Genomic DNA, 18915 nt, shown 5'->3' with positions numbered 1-18915 from the left:
TTTTTTATGGCTGTTCCGTAAAACTGTCGACTGTTTGGAACTGAAAACCACGTTCTAGGAGCAGCGTTTGTGAAGGAAATACATTTCTTGGCGGAGTAGTGTTGGGGTCTCCAGAGGCAATCGCTCGGAGGGGTCTGAGGAAACCAAGAGGAGAGCTTCGAGATGTTTCATTCTGGCATTCACTTGTTTTTTTATATGTTTAAGCACGGTTTTGGTTTCTTTAATCGGCCAAACCACCAAGAGCTTTTGTAGAAGCCGGTGAAATGTCCCTAAACTAATTGGTTGTAGTATCTTCTTTATTATTATTATTATTATTTATTTATTTTTATTATTTTTTTAACTGTTTGGAGGATTCTTCCGGCATTCCTCAGCAGCCACCTTTCACTGAAAACTAAACCTGCAGTTGCTGGTTCGTTAATCGCCCCCTCTTAACACTTGGCTTCGTACACTTCGGGGAACCAACCCTTCCTAGACGCGCTTCGCGGTGACTCCGCGCTCGGTTTGCTCAAAATCAGTTGTTTTCCCCCCAAAATTTATTAACGAATTAGATACGCCACTCGGGCAACCGCTCATTTTGGGTCAGCGATGAGCGGGGAGCTCCCCCCTCACCCCGTGGCAGAAGCGCTTCCCCTCAAGGTGAGGGAACCGGGGTCGCTTCCCCACAGGGACGGGCGGGCGGGCGGCCGTTAATGGCGGTTAATGGCGGTTAACGGCCGCTGGGGCCGTGAGGGCGGCTGCTCCGCCATGCCGGCGCCGCCCTTCCGTTGGTGCGCACGCAGCCCGCTGCCTTTCCGCAGCGTCATCCCGGGGGCGGCGTGGCTCAGGGCCCGGCGGGGCGCCGCCGCCGAACGGACCCGGACAGACACACGGCCCCGGCCGCCATCAGCCGCCCTCCTCCTTCCTGCCCTCCCTCTGTGCCCCGCGGGCCGCCGCCGCCATGCCGCTCTTCTCAGGTGAGCCGGGGGGGAGGGGTGGGGGAGCGGCCCGGCCCCGGGCCGTGCCCATGGGTGCCGCCGGCCTGCCGCGTGTGCGAGCCGAGGCTGAGCCCCCCCTCCGGGGCTCCTCAGGGTTCAGAGTTGAAGGTTTGGTGGGCTGGGGCCCTCCCTCCCTGCTTGTAGGGAAAGTTGGCAGGGAGGGATGTGCGGTGACTGCGTGCCCCGCTGCTCCAAAACGCGAGAGCTGGCCTGGGCAGCGGCTGGGTGCGCGTCCCAGGAAATGGGAAGAGGCTGGGGTTTGGTAAATCCTGCCCATGCGAAATGATGGATGTCTTTTATATTTAAAAAAACAAAAACAAACCAGCAGGCTGTGCAGATGAGGTGGTGCTTTCTGCCAGTCATACTGGAAAGCCTGTCGTTGAGGTGTTGTGCAGGCTAATAACTTATGGCAAGTCTTGTTGATTCTTCCCCGTTACCCATCACGAGCACCCTGTGTACATGAAATTCTAACCTTTCCCAAGTTTCTTTTTTTTTAATCACAATTCCAAGAGTTTGGTGGTGAAAGAAACCCGGAGTTGCCAAAGTAGATTTACTTACGAGCTGGACAGGTAGGCAGAAAGATAGGACTCTCAAAACATGGTATTTTGGCTGCTCACTGTGCACGTAGGGTATCGCTGTGCGCTGTATTTTGCAGATTTTCAGCAAAACGACAGCATGTTGAAGTAGCCTTCTGTACATATGAGAGTGATTGATTAGAAGAGATCAAAGAAGCGTAACTCTTCTTTAAAAACACCACTTATTCCAGGAGTTTTTGCATTGGTTAGTGCTAGCCTTACCAAAACAAAATAACTGTGCCTTTGTGTCGCTGCGCCTAACATTTCTGCCAGCGATCCCGTTTCCAGCATTGAGAGCTACCCTTGTGTGACCCAGCATCATTTCAATTCTTAATTCCAGCCCTATACCCGTACTGGGGTCAAGGCTTTGGGAGCTGCAGCCTCTGCAAGGCTACTGTCTGTGTTTAATGTGGGTATGTTGTTCATGCGTGCTGCCCAAGCTGAGGAAGGCAGTGACAGTGGCTGCCTTGGCAGTGGCACTGCCAGGTTAACATCATGTTAGGAGGCAGCAGAAGGTGTGCCACAGTGCGGGGCTTGTCTCAGCGTGTGCTTACCACCTCGTGTCACTGCGCGAAACCAACGCTGTGGCTCTCAAAGCTTGGTTTTTAAAGAATGTATGTTTACCACTGAAGGAGAATTATATAGTTGCTTTGTAGGGATGCCTTTACTAAAAGAGGTCCTTAGCTTGATTACTGACAAATTTTAGAGCTGAAAACTAATGTTTTGAGACGGTATAAAGTCCAAGATTGGAAACACTGGCTCAATCTTGGTAATTCTGTTCTTTTCTATTAGGAAATAACCTAGTTTCAAAATACTTTTGTTTGCAGTTAACGTGAAATGGGGAAAAGAGAAATTCGATGGTGTGGAGCTTAACACTGATGAACCTCCAATGGTCTTCAAAGCCCAGTTGTTTGCACTGACTGGAGTTCAGCCAGCTAGACAGAAGGTGATGGTTAAAGGAGGAACTTTGAAGGTAGAAATCTGTTTTCTGTATTATTTCTTTATCGCACTGTAATGTAATTAACAATACTTTTAAGTGTTTCCCTAGAAGATCTTTCTTTGTGTACCGAGTATACTTTTCACAAGTACTTTGTGATTCATTGCCTCCTACTAGGAAATACTAGCAAAAGTTTCTTGCTAAATGACGAGGAGGTACTGCTGTTTTAAAACGCTTTTTGTCTCGTTTGTCCCAAAATCTGCTCTGCTTGGTGGGGAGGTGTTTTTGTGCCTTTTTAATGTTTGGAATCTGAACGCAACTTTTTAATTTTTAGTTTAAGAAATGCTTAAGAAATACTTAATGTGCTGGAGACTTGCCTCAGTGTAATGCAATATAGACAGCTTTCTTAGAAAATATGTTTACAGCCAAGCAGCGTTAAAGAGCAAATGAAGAGCTGTATTTAAAAGATGGTTTGATTGCTTTGTATTTTAGTCAGACAAGACTTGATGTGTAAATCATTTATATGTGGAATTTTGGATGAAGCATAGTTGTATGTTTAGAAATACGTGATTAATATTAATTTCTTTTGGTGGAAAATGATTAACTTCTCTTTTATTTCTTTTCAAATACAGGATGATGACTGGGGAAACTTAAAAATAAAAAATGTAAGTTCTAAGGAGTAACTGAATGCTTTAAATGCCAAAATAAAACGCAAACTAATAAAATGTAAAATTCTTGCTTCTATATGAATTCTGTCTTAGCTGGTATTCTTTCTTAAAAATCAGGCCTTGATAAAGGGTAATTGCAGAGTTGTCACAGCTAAGCATTCTTACTAAGTCCTTACCATTGATTTGTAAAAATAATAATAAAGAAAAAAAAATTAGCATCAGCAGAGAAATTACACAATCTTTGTGAATTATTGGAGTATCTTTCTTTCTTACAAGAAACATGCTGGGTCAGATGAGTGGGCCTTCTGTGTAGTCTGTCTGTGCCCATGATAATAAGCGATGTTATTTAAGAGAATTTGTGAACCTGGGTGCTGGCTGCGGTCCGTTGCGCTTGTGCGTCAGAATCCTTACATTAGGAATGCTGAATCTACTGCTCTGCCTATTTCCTTTAACAACCCACAGAAAGGCATCTCCTGTACTAGATAGCTGTTCTTTAAAAAGAAAGCCACCAGTAATGCTTATTCCCACCTTTGAATTTGTTCAAAAAAAGAGCAAAAAGTGAACATATTTGTGTTTCTTACCTATGTAATATTGTAACAGGGAACCAGAAAGATTTGTCTGTTTTTGATCGTTTTCATTTCTGTAGGTGTCTTGTAACATCTGTTTGGTACAGGTTTTACTCCAGTTCTTTATTGAGCAGATTGAGTAAGTTAGCGTGACTCTTACCCTTGTTATTAGTTCCTGAGCAGCTCTTAGCAGCCTGTAGCAATAAGTTGCAGCTCGTGTAGCAGTCATTAAGCAAAAACTCCAGTACATAATATTCTTGTCCTTTTCTGCATACTGTTATGCTTATAGCTGCCTTATTTATTTTAACAATGTTTTATACAACTTTAACAACGTTTTATACGACTTCTATTTACACTGTGTAAGCAGTTTCTGTCCGTCCTGTTGCCCATCCTTCTCCGTAGCACCTTATTTTTCAGGGCCTGCAGATAGCCCTTTTCTCTCCCTTTGCTCTATCCCTGTTGAATGCTGACAGATTCCTTTTCCTTGTAATAGTCCGGCAGGCATGGTAACAAGATTTTTTTCCCCCCTTGACTGTTATATTGTCCTCATGCCTGAAGTGACTTTTTGTTAAGTTTAACATCCTCAGAATGCTTTTTAGATAACTAGAAAATTACAGCCTTTTTTTGAGAGAGATTGAGAGACTGGGTTATTTTTTTATCTATTTTCTAGGGATGTATACCTGTAAGAAACAGTACCATATCAGCTCTGTAAACTAAGAGAAAGATCTAGTTTATCTTTGGGGAAGTACATGAAATACGTTAAGACCTTAATGATTTTTTTTTTAAAGGAAGTAACTGAGCTTAAATACTTACTACTATTTTTATTGTCTTTCAAGGGGATGACCTTACTAATGATGGGCTCTGCAGATGCACTCCCAGAAGAGCCCATTGCTCGACCCGTCTTTGTAGAAGACATGACAGAGGAGCAGTTGGCTTCAGCTGTAAGCATATTCTCAACTTCAGTTTCTTGTAAACCTTTGAAAAAATGGCAAGTTTTTAAGAACTTGTAGTTGCTTAAAAGTACATTTTGAAATGGTAATTCTTTTGTTGAGTATTTATAGCTTCTTAAACACAAAATTTACGTGGATGACCCAGTGATGGAAGTCTGGAACATATTTTTAAAAGTCAAATAACTAATGCTATTTTTTCTTCAGAAAATTTACTAAACTGCATGCTTAAAAATAGCATCACTGATGCTTTTGAAGACAAATTTTGTATTACCCTTGCTGTATTGTTGTCCAGAACTCTACCTGAATAAGAGCTGTTAGATGTGCAAATTGTTTACTGCCTTCTTTGTATCTGTGAAGGGAAAACATGTTTGGTTTGTGGTTTTGTTTGTTCTTGTAAGTAATGTTATATCAGGTAAACTTTTCTTTCCAAAATGAAGATAGTTTTGATGTTGCTGGATTAGATAAGTTTTCCCGTATGGGAATAGAACCATTAAAATACATGCTTTTCCCTGACAACTGCTCAAATATGCAGGATTTTTACAAAACAAAGAAACAAAAAAGTGCTATTATGTTGTGATTTATGGTTGTTTCTGAAACTGGTTAGCTTAATTATTAGCTGGCCTTCACATTTGTCAGAACTTCAGAAATTAACAAATTGTGTAAAAAGATCAGATCTGTTGCCGACTTCTGGAGAAGGATTCAAAGAATGCTTTTTGTTTCTAGCTATGAACTTCATCCCATTCAGAGTTCTACTGGAAACTGATTTTAATTAAAACATCAGTGTAGGTCACAAAAGTATTTGTGGAAATTTGATGGAAGTAGAATTTTAAGGTCAGAATTTGAATTAGATCATAAATGAGCTTTCTAAATGACTCCCATACTTGAAGAATATGCTCGTTAAACTAAACATGCACGGGAAAAAAACATAAAGCATTCCTGGATGTCCTCTAAAAGCAACAAATTGTGAAATAGATTAATATAAGCAGAAAATGGCTCAGGAAAACTCAGTAACATACTCTGATGGAATATTCCAGGTTTTGTGCTTCTCTGATCATTCATTTTCTCACGAGTTGATGTCAGTTTATAGCATTTATGAAAAAATGGTTACACATCTCTCTCAGACCTTTAAGCACCCTTGTAAATTTTTTGGTAGATGGAATTACCATGTGGATTGACAAACCTTGGCAACACTTGCTACATGAACGCTACAGTTCAGTGTATCCGCTCTGTGCCAGAAGTGAAAGAGGCCCTTAAAAGGTAGGATTTGGTGTAAAAATACCATGACTAGAATGTTTTCTTTAGCTTAGGAAATAGTGTTAAGAAGACTTCCACAAAATGCCTGCTATGGATTATCATAACAATAAGTTTTTCTTAAAATCTATTAAGGATTAAGCTAATGATTAATTAAACGTTATCCTATGGCTTTGCTAGTCTATGCTTTAAAAAAAAAAAAAAAGATTTGGGACTGTGTGTTTTTTGGAACTGGCTTTTAATGGAGAGAATGAGGTTTGCCTAGCTAAAAAATAACTCTTGCGAAGACTTGTTTAAAATGCTTAAACAAGCCTGCTGAACTCTGAACCCTCTTTTCTGTTTCTGTTCGTATGGCCTTGTTTTGTATGAAAGGAGTGTGTGGGAGTCCTGTTCCTTTGAAGAACACATTATATATATTTTAATGGCTTTGTTGAATAATGTGTTTTCAGTTTTATAATATGAAATTCCAACACTGTTGACCTTTTGGTACTTGGAGATGAAACGGGAAGCTTTGTGATGGATCCGTGGGCATTACTGTGGCAGCAAACTGGAAGAAGTTGGAGTTTGTGTGATGTGGATGTGTAGGGAACAGAAGCCATGTCTATAAGAATCTACCTTATTGGTTTTGATTGTAGAGTAACTTTTCTGACTGATTTTTGTGTGATTCTGGACTGAAATATGGAAGAGACTTTTTTTTGGTGAGGAATCTACAAGAGACTCTTGGGAAAATTCAGATTAAGGAAGAATATGTGGCAGTATCAGCCTGGATTTGTCCTCCAGATTAGTTATAATTAAAGAACCATCAGTATTTAAAGATTGTGAGGATTAGGTAGAACTTTGCTGTCTTGGTTAAATTGATTTCCTTAAAATACAGTGCTTTCTTGGTACCTTGGTATTTAACTGGATGTTCTATAATAATCAGAATAAACACTAATTATTCAAGTACTTAAATTTTCTCTACTCTGTTAGCAAGTGAGCCTCGATTATTTAGCACTGGGAACTATTTGTCAAGTAGGGGAACTCTGTTTTAAACCTTTTTCTTGCTTTTTTGGTGTTGTCATTTTAGAAAAGTATGTTTATTTCTGTGTGATACTACACGGAATCAGAGTGTTTGACAAATGGGATGTACCAAATGCCGTAATGTACCCTCTAAAGCTGGCAGATTGCAGTACAAGATGTGGCCTTTTTGTCTGTGGGAAGTCAGGGTCTGTAGACTCCTGCTCTGTTTGCCACCAGAGAGTTGGCCTTCTCTGCTCGATAACGGTATGGAAGGGTATATGGCAGTGGGTGAATGGTCTTAAATGAGAAAATTTATTAGCATGGCTTCATTTTTCATCATCCATTTAGTTGATCTCTGCAAGGGTGTTCCCATTTTTGTAGCATGACAGGAGGCCAGCTTCCTGCTCATCATCTGGCAATGAGCAGGATTTTTAAAGTTCAGTCTGAGATTGCACCAGAACGCACCCTCCTCCTGCTTGAAGGCCCCTTGACATTATCAGAAGAGACAATATGTTTTCCTGTGTGGGAACAGAATCATTAAACTGTGTGGTTTTCCCTGACAACTACTCAAATATTCAGGATTTAAAAAAAAAAAAAGCTATTATGTTGTGATTTATGGTTCTTTTTAAAATGGTTAGTTTAATTATTAGCTGGCCTTCGCATTTGTCAAAACTTCAGAAATTCTTTGAGGATCTGGAGATCCTTTGAGAAAGCCATCTGTTCCTCATGCAGGTAGTAAATGAAGGAATCATTTAAAGAGGAGTAGTAGGTCCTGGTAGTGTGGGTAGGCTTGCATACTTTTCCAGAGTGGGAAATGCCTCCCCTCCTCCAAAATGTGTCACCTCTCCCTGTTTTACTTCTGCTGTGGAAGGAGGAAGACTGCTCTCCAACTCTGCGTTTTATCTGACATCTTTCCTTGAAGGTTTTTTCTTCCCATGCGTCTAAAGCAGTGTGGCAAATGTTTCAGAAATCAGGTAGCTTCTATTCAGAATTTTTCTCAGTCTCTTTAAAAACAGAATACTTCTTTGAGACAAATGGATTGGGGAAGTAGCACTTAACGTGTTCTCAAGGACGCTAATTTTCTGTGTGCCAGTGCTTTCGTGCATTGCTTGCACAGTAACAGAGACTTTGGTTTGAGTAAGTCTTTTCTTCCATTACTTCCATTGTAATGATTGAGTTCTTTCGATAGATTTGTTTAAATCTGACTGCCACCTGCTTTGATTGAAAAACTTGAGTGCTCTTTGTGATCGAGTGTGACTACTTAACCAATTGTTGTTGTTCTCTTTCAGGTATGGTGGTGCCTTAAGAGCTTCAGGAGAAATGGCCTCTGCTCAGTACATTACTGCAGGTTGGTGTTTAGACAAAAACATAGGCTGCTGGGGTACTGTGTGATTTCCTGGTAACTAGAGATGAAAATTGCAGTTAGAGCTCTCTGTATGTTTCTTTAGTGCATATACTTTAGGAATTTCAGATCTCCTAGCACTGGAGAGCTCACTTTACTCGTTACTCAGTATCTTTGAAGGTTAGACTATGGCTGCAAAGTGTGCATCACTGCATGTTATGTAGCTGCACACTAGGAGAGATACATGTAAATTCAAACGTTAGCTAGGTTTAGATATAAAGCATTCATATCTGTTACTGTTTTACATGTAGGCATAAGGTTGTTGGAAATTTCTAATATTGGAAATTTCTAAGTGATTGCGTCCATCTGCTGATCTGATCGTTTTGTGCCGAAATATTTGCGAGCAGCTGTAGGCTAGCATTGTACCCCTAGCATATATATTCCACTGATATTTTTTAATGTTTTATTGGCTGAGCATTACTGTTAGGGTGGTAGCTGATGCTTTATCAGTGGTCTCAGCCTTTACCCTACTGCTCCAGATTTCATAACTGAAACAAAGCGGTGTCTTCTAAAGGGAAGTTCCTCTTTACTGTGTTGATCTGGGTGCTCACACTGTGGGAGCTCACCATGGCCCCTTACCTCCATGTTCTAACTAGAACTCTAGTTAGACCCCTTACACTTGAACAAGGGTATTATTTGTCCACTTTTTCTTTTTTCACTCTATTTCATTGCCCCACTAAGATGCTGGGCCAGGACACTGGGATTTCTACCAGTCCATTTAAGGAAAAACAAAACAATATAAGGAAGGAAAGGTCCAGTTTGTGGGTATGCCTGCTGATCGAATTTTGGGGTGGTAAGTTCAATGGTTACTCTATACAACCATGCCTGCCCCTCCCCTTTCCACTGCCTTTACTTTGTCCCTTATTTTCTTTTTAAGATGACAACTGTACCTTTTTAGGAGTTGTAGTAGTTTAAGACCTGAGTAATTCTTACACAACTCTTTAGTGCTGGGCTGTTCAAGAACTCCTGCATGACGCTTAGGGCATTTTTTTTTTAATTGTTTGTATCAATTGTCCATCTTACCAAAGTCACTGAAAGTATTCCTTAAAGAGAGGCAGAAACTGACCTTGGTTCCTTGTGATCTTGATTCATCAGTACCAGGTGAATCATTCAGTAATTAATTTCTCCGCTTGTAAATTAGTGAAGACGTAGACCATTGCCTACCTCACAGGGTTGTTGTGAGGGTTAACGGGTATCTGAAGTGATTTGTGGAGGTAAAATGCTATAACATGGTTAGGTGAGATGTATAGAGTAGTGTGTCTGGGGCCAAAAAGAAAGCCCTGTGTGTTGTCATGCAATTGGTATCATTCATAGAATGACACGTAGTTAGGAACTGTCTGCACATATGCACATGGATATTTGTTTTCCTGGATGTTAAGTAAAGCATGAGTGTTTTCTAGATATTTTAGTTGGGGAAAATGTATTTTGGTTTTGAGTAGTTGGTGAAACTTGAGCTGCTCTAGAGTATAGATTGTGAACACCTGGTTTCTCGAGGTGTTGTCCTACTGTGAAAACGTTGCTCCTTGGTTGAATTTCAAGTGAAATCTGAACTGTTAAAAAATGTTTTTCTTTTAGCAGCCAGGAAAGACAAGGCACTACGTGCCAAGCTCAGATTTGTCATCTTAACACTTGCAAAGTCATGTTCACAAATGAGATGTTAGGTGCACCTGTTCTTCCACCTGGAAAATTTCACCCTGTTTTAGAAAGATCAAATTGGACATTGTTAAATGATCGATCTTTAAATGTTGCTGTCATCATACTGTTATTTTTAAACTTCCTGAAATGTTTTAATTTTTTTTCCACTTCTCACAATATTCACTTTTTTTCAAGCTCTTAGGGACTTGTTTGATTCCATGGATAAAACTTCCTCCAGTATCCCGCCTATCATTCTTCTGCAGTTTTTACATATGGCCTTCCCACAGTTTGCAGAGAAAGGGGATCAAGGACAGTACCTTCAGCAGGTAAGGAGCGATTATTAGCTTGTTCTTTGAAAATTCTGTATTATCTTGGTAGTCAAGAACACAAATATGTTAACATTCTTCTGCTGTTAAAATAATTTATCCCACTGTGCTTTTATATTCTCTGGAAAAGTTGAATGCAATCTAGGTATGAAAATGTAAGCTGGAATAGGGATAAATTCTTAGTTAAGGAATCTTTCTTTTGTTTTACAGCGTGTAGATGGATGGTTTTAATACTATTTATTCAGTCATTCTGACACTAGCCACATTTAATGTTGTGTTGCTGTCCTAGGATGCCAATGAGTGCTGGGTGCAGATGATGAGAGTACTACAGCAGAAGCTGGAAGGCATAGAAGGTGATACAGTGATGGAGGTAATTGTAGTCTTGCTCTACTGGAGTTCGGATTTATAATATTTTACTTGCACTTCACATACATTTTTGTTAAGAGTCAACTCTTTCGAGTTCTTTAATATGTGTCTATAGTCCAGGAAATGAAATTATTTTCTGGTATGTCTGATCAGCATATTGCTGTCTGTATAAATGCATTGTCTTAGAATTTTTACACTGCATGAGGAGATTGACTAGGAGAAAATGCACCTGTTGAAAGGTGAAAGAAAAGGCTTCAAAGACTTTAAATAAATTGGGGTTATTTTGTCTGTGAAGACAACTGTCTTTACCTGCTATCTAAAGTTACATCATAAGAGAATTTGTTTTACAGACAGATTCTGGAGCTGCCGCAACAACTTCTAAAAAGAAGAGCTTAATTGATCAGTTCTTCAGCATTGAATTTGAAACAGCGTATCCTAAACACTGAGGCAAGGCACAAAGAATGACAACAGTTTTGCGCTTCAGTAATTGAGTGCAGGGGGGTTGAAAAACATCATCCAGAATAGCAGAGAAAATAATGATGCTTGTTGGGTAAAAGAGGGAAAGATGTGTTGCAGGAGTACACAGCAGTTAAAATCAAGTTTCCGTATACTTTGAGAGAGGAGGAAGAAAAGTAACGGAAATTTACAGGAAAAAAAAAAAAGCACTGATTTTAAATACCAGACTTCCTCCCCAGGAAATATTTCCAGTTACCTGATTCAGGGGTGCTGAGATGCTTCATCCAAATAAATGTAATTACCTTCCCAAGTAGCATTTTTTTGGCTTATAAGCAAGTGTTGCTGATAATTTTGGTACACTAAACATGGACAAATGATGACTTGATATGAGATTGGTTTCTTAAAAAATAAGTTAGGTATGCAATTATTTAAAAGTAAGAAATTAATTCAGCTCACAACTTCCTGGTAGCTTTTTTTACAGCGAGAACAAAAAGCAGAAGGCCACTTTGAGCATGTGTGTCATACCAACCAATTACTCTTCTCCCTCCCAAAATCCTGTCCCTTATTAAACTCACCATCACTTTTCAGGAAGATTTATACTGTAAACTTTGCTCTTTTGCTTTTTTTTTGCTCTTTTTCCTCTTTTTTTTAAGGTGAGTCATGCATCTCTCTCTCCCTATCCCATGCAGTTTGTTATCCCTGAAGTAGCTGGGAGAAGCAAAGTGAATAGCTAAGAGGAATGATGCATAGGCTGATGGCAGGAAAAAGGGACTTGGTAGAAAAGCTTTGCTGCAAGCCTTAGAAAGTTTTATTAAGGCAGCAACATTTGTAGAATAGGTGCATTCAGAGCAGTCAAAAAATATCTCAGTAGAAGGAAGTGGATGAAAGAAGAGAGTTAGTGAAAATATAGAAAAAGGTTGGCTGGAATGGTTAGGGGAACATGTAGAAAATAATGAAGAAATGGGCTTAATTTCAGTGAAGAGGACACATGCAAGGCAGAGAAAGGAGGTCGTGCGGAGTTAAAGAAATGGGAAGTCTGGCCAGCAGCAGGAGTAGAAGTTGTTTATAATTAATAATATCACAGAAGGACTTCAAGACTTGGCATTGGCAGCTAGTTTGTATGGTCTGTGACCTGGTAGGGGGGGAAAAAAAGCAGTCCTGGGAAGCTTAGGTAGTGATTGAAAACTTACTTCGATATGCTGCCTGCCTCAGCTGTCGCTTGTGGTTAGATACAAAGGAACAGACTGGTCTGAAGGAACGTCTGTTTCAAATCTTCAGTTTTATACTGGTAGAAGTAAAAGTGCTGTGATGCACAAGCACAGGATTGTCTTATTTTAATTACTGTGCCATTCAGCGTGTTACTTTCACCATAGCAGTAGTTCAGCTCTTGGTGGTTTTCCTTAATTTTGTGAAGCATGAAATGTACGGAAGCTGAAGAAGAGGAAGTAACTAAGGGAAAGGAGAATCAGCTTCAGCTTAGCTGCTTTATCAATCAAGAAGTGAAATATCTGTTTACAGGATTAAAGTTGGTAAGTCGTTACAGCTTTCTGTTTAATTGGAATTCTAAACGGCCTGTTTTTTGCAGTGATGTTTCTTTCTTTTTTCATTTATGCCTGACTTGGAATTCACATCTGCTGTCCAGGCTTTACTGAGTTCCAAGATTTTTTGGGGTTGTTGTGTGGATGGAAGTGAACATGAATTACACATTAATATAAAGCAGACTTCAGAGACTTTTTGTTTTTGGATCCTGATATGGTCTCCCTCATGCAGGTATCCAAGTACAAGCCAATTTATTCCTTGTAAGCCAGCTGAGCAATTTTTTTTTTTTACACTTTACACAAATTATACTTTAGACTGAGCAGTATCGTGCATTAAACATGCTGTAAATGGTTCTCCAAAAGTCAGTTTGAACGCAGGGTAGTGTTTCGATTGCTGCGTTTGAAGAGGGAGAAACAAACAAAACAGGTAGTGGAACAACTAAGCTTAATTTCCGTTTTGCAGACTGGGGAGTTGGGGTAATTTTCCATTAAACAACATCATCTGTAAGCTCTTTATTTAAATAGGGCTTAAGGTGGTCTGCGTGTGCATTTGTATATACTTCTAAGCTTTTTTTTTTTTTTTTTTTTTTGAGAATTTGAAGGAGCAAGGAGAGGATTTACTACAAAACTTTGTAGTAACTGCTCCTACGGAGTGTTAGTGTAAGAATGTTTGTAAGCAGTGATTTGGTTTGTACAGGATTGGACCAAGTTGCATGGTTCTCAGATAATCTTTGTATCTGCTCTTTATTTTTTTGAAAGAACTTAGAAGGAAAACCAAGAGAACTAGTTAATGCTTACAGATTATAAAGATTAAGAAAAAAGAAACCTCACTTTCAGGCCGAAAAGGTTGTCTAGAATTCTTATGGGGATTTTACAGGATCCTTATATAGGATTGCCTGTAGCAACGAGAGTCCCACCACTGCCAACCAAGTCAGTCTTTCCCTGAACTTGGAAAAGGCCCTGGAAGCAGAGTATCACCACCTCTCTCCTGATATATACAGCTCTGTATACTTTAGATTGACAGTTAAAAACTGTGCAAATATTCATGCCACAGGAAACTTCAACATTTTCTTTCATTGTGTTCCAGGCATGGCACGACACATTCATAACCAAATCCAGATTCTTAAACTGCAAGAGAACCACATTTTGCGAAATAAAATTTGCTGTAGAGAGAAGCGTAGTGGTGTTAGGTCTCATGAATGATGACTGTGGAGCTGAACAAATGAATGGCCATGGCCATTGTGTCAAGGAATTTCAGAATTCCTGATGATAGCAACAGAATAGATTGGCAGAATAAGATTTAGTTTGTTTATCCATGTCAGGCTTTAAGAGGTGTCGAGAGGCAGGAGACCTTTTCTCCATTAACACCAGCGACAGGACCCGCGGGAATGGAGTTAAGCTGAGGCAGGGGAAGTTTAGGCTGGACATCAGGAAAGGGTTCTTCACAGAGAGAGTGGTTGCACACTGGAACAGGCTCCCCAGGGAAGTGGTCACTGCACCGAGCCTGACTGAATTTAAGAAGAGATTGGACTGTGCACTTAGTCACATGGTCTGAACTTGGGTAGACCTGTGCGGTGTCAAGAGTTGGACTTGATGATCCTTAAGGGTCCCTTCCAACTCAGGATATTCTATGATTCTATGATTCTATGTGTGTTTTATGATAAGTGTGTCTGTTATTTTTTTTTTTGAACAGCGTCTTCAAGAGGAAATCACCAAACTCTCTCCGACTTTGCAGAGAAATGCACTCTATATCAAATCCGTGAGTGGTACTTTTGTTGTTCTCTCTATGATACAGCACACGATGGTAGAGTACAGACACTACTGCCTAGAGCTACAAGATGGGAGGGCTTGTTTAATTCCTTTATGTGCAAGTATGTTCCCACAATACCTTATAATTTAGGATGGGTAGTGTATAAGGTAGACATGTTCTGAGAATATCTGAAGTAACAGTGTCTTCTAAACTTTTTTTTTTTTAGTCTAAAATTAGTCGCTTGCCAGCGTACCTGACTATTCAGATGGTTAGATTTTTTTACAAAGAGAAAGAATCTGTGAATGCCAAAGTTCTTAAGGTAAGTTTTCTGCATGGTAAGGTTTAATTCTTTATGCTTTTCATCATAGGTAGATGATTTATACCTGCAGATTATTTACTGAGTTGTCTGCTTTAAAATTACTTTTACATTATTTAAAATATTAACAGTGTAACTGCATTGCTTGAGACAAAGCAGCTTTGTTCCCAGTTGTGATGGTACGTGGTCAATTGTACTACCAAAATAAACTGGGGGAGAGGGAAGTAAGGGACAGAAATGAATTTGCTCCAGTGCCATTAGAATTTTTTACCTCTCTTTACTTCAGTTAATGGTTTGTTTATATCAAATGAGACATGCTTCCATGGAAAGTACTGTAGTCCTTTATGCAAATACTATCCACAAAGGTTATTTTACACACTAAAGTAGATCAAGCTGTCATAATATATGATGAGTTGCAGTTAATTGGACTTAGTGACTTGTTCTCCCACGGGAGAACAATTCAATGTGGAATACTAAATTATCCTAATAATATTTGTGTTTTTTGCTTCCTAGGATGTTAAGTTTCCTCTTATGTTGGATGTGTATGAGCTGTGTACGCCAGATCTTCAGGAAAAAATGGTTTCTTATCGATCAAAATTCAAAGATCTAGAGGACAAAAAAGTAAATCAGCAGCCAAAGAATGTAAGTCTTGCGGCATTTTCATGGGCAGTTTGTTCAGACATGTCATTCATCTGCAGTCCTTTTAAACAAATCCGAGCGTTGATACTATGGGCCAAAGCATTACATGTTTTTTTCTAGCATCTCTTAATCTAATCAGGGTCTTTGATCATGTTCACTGCAGGATCTCTGTACAACCCTTCTGTGTTCTAATCGGAGTTACAGTGATGAAATGAATTATGTTACTGATGGTGTAAAAAGCTCTTTAGGTTCATGTTACACTTGAGCATAACACCTTGATGCTGTTGTGTTTATACACGCTAGGCTAATCAACTAATCAGTTGATCGTAATTCAGTGTTCAAAGTGTTCGGCTTGAAACAAGGGAGTGTGACCATTTCCCTTTTAAAATACTTTTTAATGGATCAGGGAAACTGTTCCTGGTGGGTCTGCTTTGGGACTGGTGTCAGTAGGAGCAGGGTGTAGAACTACGCAACTGCTTGCAGGATTGTGCACTTCATAGTCATGTTACTACTAAAACCGGTGCTGGGCATCACTGCATCACTGCATGGACAGCTTGTTTGGGTAGCCAAAAATCTGGGAAAACCCTGCCTTTGTGGAAAAACTCCCCCTAAAGGAACTGAGGGTTCTGGAGGCCTTCAGACCTGAGAACTCAAATGTTCCTGGGAAAATACATGTACAGTTTGGTTTTGTGTATCAGAATATATGCATGTGTAGATATCAAATACATATAATTATTGCATTTTTAATGAGTTTATTTCAAAATGCCTTAATGCAGTGTTTCTCCCTAGTGTTGTTATGCAGAAAGGTTTATTGTGAGCTGCACAAAGTGATTCTCTCACTGCTTGCTGGCGGGTCACTTCAGTGCAGTTACAGACAGCTCTTCCCTCCCTGCTCAGCAGCTGTACGAGAAAGGGCTGTGCAAGGACTTGTCTGACTAATGTCTGCACTCTGAAATTTTGGTAGATGGCTTCATTTCCTACCCTGTCTTACATATTCTAAAACTGACTTTTTATTATTATTTGCTAGCCTTTGCCTGGCCTCGTTCTTGGCAGTTCTGTTTAAATACTTGAATAAGGTTTTTGCATCTCTTTTTACATGGTTAGGAGCAAGAAGAGGGCTATTTTAAAACAGAATATATTGGTACTTTGGCTGGTGTTGTCTTGCTGCTGCTGCTTCTGCTGCTAGCAATTCCCTAACAAGGAATAAAATTGTGAAATTGCAGAATTGCTTTGGTGCTCCCAAACTGTAAATTTGGTAGGTGAGCCACCAGGGCAATATGTGCTAAAATGGTTACGTACTTGCTTTTACAGGTGTTACTGTCTAGGTTAAGTTTTGGGATGTCCAGCTAGAATTACTGTAGTAGGATCTGTTTCAGTGGACTCTGTTCTGTTGAACAAAAATGTTAAGGTTTAGAAACACTTTTAAACAAATATGGAGATAGTATTTAGTAGGATTGCGCTAAAGCTTTTTCTCCAAAGCATTTCCACTTTAATTTGGCATATTTTGTTTTCTAGTCTAGTAAAAGCGATGGTGCACAGAAAGAAGTTAAATATGAACCCTTCTCTTTTCCTGATGGTGAGTATGGAGGGGATGCGTAGCTGTTTTAAAGTAACGTCCCATAAAACACATGCTTAAGTGAATCCGATAGTAGGAGTACTTGAGAACCCTGTTTATTTTGTTTTTTTTCTAGTGCCCTTCAATATTAGTCTTCAGAAAGTGACAGAAATGTAAGAACCTGAAAGATTAGGCAAGTTAAAATGCCACTCAGTTGACAAGACTGTCGTCCATCTGACACGTTGATGTATAGGAAAACGTGCACCTAAGAGACATTAGCATGTAACGTGCAGTTGTTTGGTGAGCTTCCTTGTCAGTGGGAGGGGGAAGCTGAAATGGAAGCAAAAACTTGAGGAGGACTTGTTAAGGCTGAGCCTGCCCTGAAGTCTCACCTTTACTGACCATCCATCATCTGTTCAGTGCTTTGGGCTTATTGCGTTTGCACTGCATCCAGGATACAAATTTATGTCATGAAAATGCCCAACGTTCCCTGTTTCTTCAGGGAATAGCCTGTCTCAAAGCTGCTGCTGTTAGTTCACAGGGATTTAGAACCATGTTGTAAGTGGGGTTTTACACAGCTACAGTGTTGTACCTGTGTAAACGTGGCTGTTAGCCATTGTGGCTAACGGGTTACAGGGCTGCATGCAGTTAAAAATGTTAAGGTTCTGCCATGTAAGACTGAATTGACTTTTTTTTCTCCTTCTCCTTCAGATATTGGGTCTAATAATTGTGGCTATTATGACCTGCAAGCAGTGCTAACACATCAAGGCAGATCAAGTTCCTCTGGGCATTATGTGTCTTGGGTTAAAAGGAAACAAGGTAAAAATAAAAATGAAGTAAAATGAAATAGCTGCATAAAGGAGGAAGGTGGGAAGGGTAGTTAAGGGGCTGTTGAGCAGCCCTCAATTTTATGTGCCTAAATTACAAATAATCCCCTTGTTTTTCTTGCAGATGAGTGGATTAAGTTTGATGATGACAAAGTCAGCATTGTTACACCTGAAGACATTTTGAGGTTATCTGGGGGTGGCGACTGGCATATAGCTTACGTTCTACTCTACGGGCCTCGCAGAATTGAAGTAATTGAAGATGAAGCTGAACAGTAGTCTTCAGTTCTAGTCATTCTGCCTAGGTGTGAAATAAATGTTGATTACTGATCACTTCTTTAACCCCAGAGCTTTAGCAAGTGGATACCTAAATTTGTTCAAACCTTTTCACATGAAGAGGGATATTGGTTAAAAACTGATCCATGTACCAATTAGTCACTGCTGGACTGGGCTGCCCGCCGTGGTGGTGACAAAACTTAAAATAGCTTTAACGTCTTGCAGAAAATAATTTTTTAAAACAAGTCTCTTCCCCCTCCCTTCCCTCCTCTCTAATGTCATCAAGTATTTATTACACACCTACTCTCACATTTGTTACTCTTGCATGGTTCGTACAGTTCATCAGCTGTCCATCCTTTGCCTTACCTGGCAGCCGTGTCGGGAAGGTGGAAGAAAAAACTGTTGCCTCATTGCGTAACTCAGTGCTGCTGCCCATAGCCACCAACCATGGCTACAATCAAGTATTTGTCCAGCCTGACCTGCTGATTCAGTCTGTTCTGTTGCTGGCATTTCATGACTTGGAAATAAATTGTGATCAACAATGTGTCTCCATTAAAGAGAAGTTCATGTCTGGATAGCGTAGTTAGTACGTGTTTGTTCGCACTTCTTGGGCCACCGCAGCCATGTAACAAAGACACTCTTTTTTTTTAAGCTCTAGAGTGGGGCATGAAACAAGGAGAGGGATCCCCACATTCACTAACTTTCCCCCAGAGGGTCCCCTGTCAGGCCTGATGGTGGGTCAGAGCCCTGCAGCAATGCTGCCTTGGCCCATAAACGGTGTTTGTTTGGCATCCCAGCACACCTCAATTAGTCTAGCACCTTTAGTCACAGCTGAGGATTTTGTACCTTGCTACCTGTTACTTACAGTGTGAGACAGGTGGAGACAATACAGCCCAGCGCTGTCAGCCTGAG

At 40.0% G+C, this 18915-nt stretch overlaps 1 protein-coding gene across 1 annotated transcript; it reads left to right on the top strand.

Annotated features, from left to right (window-relative positions):
- The first annotated feature begins 759 nt into the window (after positions 1-759).
- Positions 760-18578, top strand: USP14 (ubiquitin specific peptidase 14). The gene is made up of 16 exons (XM_038175487.2): positions 760-953; positions 2377-2522; positions 3119-3151; positions 4557-4661; positions 5824-5927; positions 8210-8268; positions 10153-10283; positions 10573-10653; positions 11000-11079; positions 12520-12634; positions 14337-14402; positions 14620-14712; positions 15223-15351; positions 16864-16924; positions 17615-17722; positions 17855-18578. Exons 1-16 carry the CDS (start codon positions 938-940, stop codon positions 18004-18006), a joined length of 1479 nt encoding a protein of 492 aa, XP_038031415.1. The 5' UTR covers positions 760-937; the 3' UTR covers positions 18007-18578.
- The last annotated feature ends 337 nt before the right edge of the window (positions 18579-18915 follow it).

The sequence above is a fragment of the Anas platyrhynchos genome, chromosome 2, assembly GCF_047663525.1.
Source record: "Anas platyrhynchos isolate ZD024472 breed Pekin duck chromosome 2, IASCAAS_PekinDuck_T2T, whole genome shotgun sequence".
Classification (NCBI taxonomy): Eukaryota; Metazoa; Chordata; class Aves; order Anseriformes; family Anatidae; genus Anas; species Anas platyrhynchos.
This window is presented reverse-complemented; position numbering and strand designations above follow the sequence as displayed.